The 1,503-nt window shown below is 47.4% G+C and overlaps 1 protein-coding gene across 2 annotated transcripts in view; it reads right to left on the bottom strand.

Annotated features, from left to right (window-relative positions):
* LOC109517194 (ATP-sensitive inward rectifier potassium channel 1-like) overlaps window positions 1-1,490 on the bottom strand; it is a 4,958-nt gene extending 3,468 nt beyond the window's left edge. Inside the window, exon 1 of one of the 2 annotated variants that reach the window (XM_019872217.1) lies at window positions 1,335-1,490. Coding sequence is in view for 1 of the 2 variants with exons in the window: in XM_019872209.1 (XP_019727768.1) it covers window positions 398-467 (70 nt within the window). In the remaining variant the exon portion in view is untranslated. Of the gene's footprint in view, window positions 1-397; window positions 657-1,334 lie in introns of those variants that run through there. The other variant, XM_019872209.1, reaches the window with a different exon arrangement.
* Window positions 1,491-1,503: the final 13 nt, after the last annotated feature.

Genomic DNA, 1,503 nt, shown 5'->3' with positions numbered 1-1,503 from the left:
TTTTTTAGTTTTGATTTTGAGCAGCAAATTTGGAGTTACATATTGGTGCTCACCAGGAATGCATAGGCAAAATTGCACAAATTTTCACTTGAAAGAATAGTGGCGATCTTGGGATTTTTTTCTGTTCAATTTTCAAACTGTGTAAATTTAATACACTTCATCTTCAGCATGTTGAGTGCCACTTTTGTAAGTAACCACGCCCCCGTCCCGGCCACGCCCCGTCCAGGCCACGCCCCTTCCGCTTTTTTCATCACTCGCCATTGCCATGTATGTCAGGTGCCGAACGCGGACGCGGGCCCCGCCAATAACAGGTTGCGATGTCATTTTTGGGCGTTTGTCTGGCAACCGCGGAGTATTTACGGCCCGTTTCGGGATCGCTGCTCAAGCTGGAGTTTACCTGCCATGCGCGCTCCCTTGATACGAATAAGGACGAGCTGGGAGCCGCGAGGCGGTGTCGACACTTTCATTCTTATGCCAAAAAGTGCAGTGAAAAGTCAGGACGGCCTTTGGGGGAATCGCCTCGGCGTCGGCGAAGGCCTTCGTCTTTGGACGTCCGCAAGTGACGTCCTCGCGCGTGCCTTGATCGAGACGACGAACGTGCGAACTTAACGATTTGACGACGACGACCAGGGACCCTGAAAGCGGCCTGCGGTACAAGTTTTGGGGGGTAGTCTGGTGGGAGGGGGGTTTGGGGGATTAAAAAAATCACCCCCCCCCCAAAAAAAAAATTGGTAATGACGGAATCAAACCCCGGACTTCTGCACTGTGAAGCTGTGCTAATCACCGTATCGCCCAATCGTTTCATAAAAAAAGACTCAATATTTTTTTTCAAGAAACGGATTTTGCTTGCATGCATCATTTCACTTTGACGTTCGTTTTTAAATAAAACGATCAAAGCCACAATTTAGCACTCGCTAACAAATACTGCAATTGTGACTTGTCCAAATCGATATCAATTTAAATAATAATGGACTAGTTAGTAATTAATGTGTCAAAAACAAAAAAGCACAAAGGTCTAAAGAGCCCGAGAAATGCATTACTTTTGCGATACGCCGAACTCACAAGTATTAGTAATCTAAATTTGCAATCCACACGCATGAATCCAAATGGAGCTTTTTTGAATTGCTGCGAATGTTTGCTTTGTTGCTGAAGCCAATTGAGCAGTTTGCGCAACCCGATCATCAGATTAAAAAGGAAGCGGGGAGTCCCAATTAAACTGCAAATATCAAATGGAAACCCTTCAGACTGTTAGTGACGAGCTAGCGCGAAAATCGTGCAGTGGTCGCTCTTTCTCCGCAGAAACGCGCGTTGAGAAAAAGTTTGTTTGCGCATACCTGAGTCTGGCCTTGTGCTTTCCGTCGCTGCCTTTCTTCCAGCAAATGGCCACTGGGCAACGATTTTAAGACACACTGCAATGTCCTAATCCCAGCCACATGCCAGCAGCGCGTACGGTGGACCGATTACATGCGCACCAACCAGACGGGGGTTAGAGGGACGGAGCGG

Source organism: Hippocampus comes, unplaced genomic scaffold (assembly GCF_001891065.2).
Source record: "Hippocampus comes isolate QL1 unplaced genomic scaffold, H_comes_QL1_v1.1 scaffold33, whole genome shotgun sequence".
NCBI lineage: Eukaryota > Metazoa > Chordata > Actinopteri > Syngnathiformes > Syngnathidae > Hippocampus > Hippocampus comes.
Note: the sequence above shows the minus strand (reverse complement) of the source record. Positions and strands in the feature narration are given on the sequence as shown.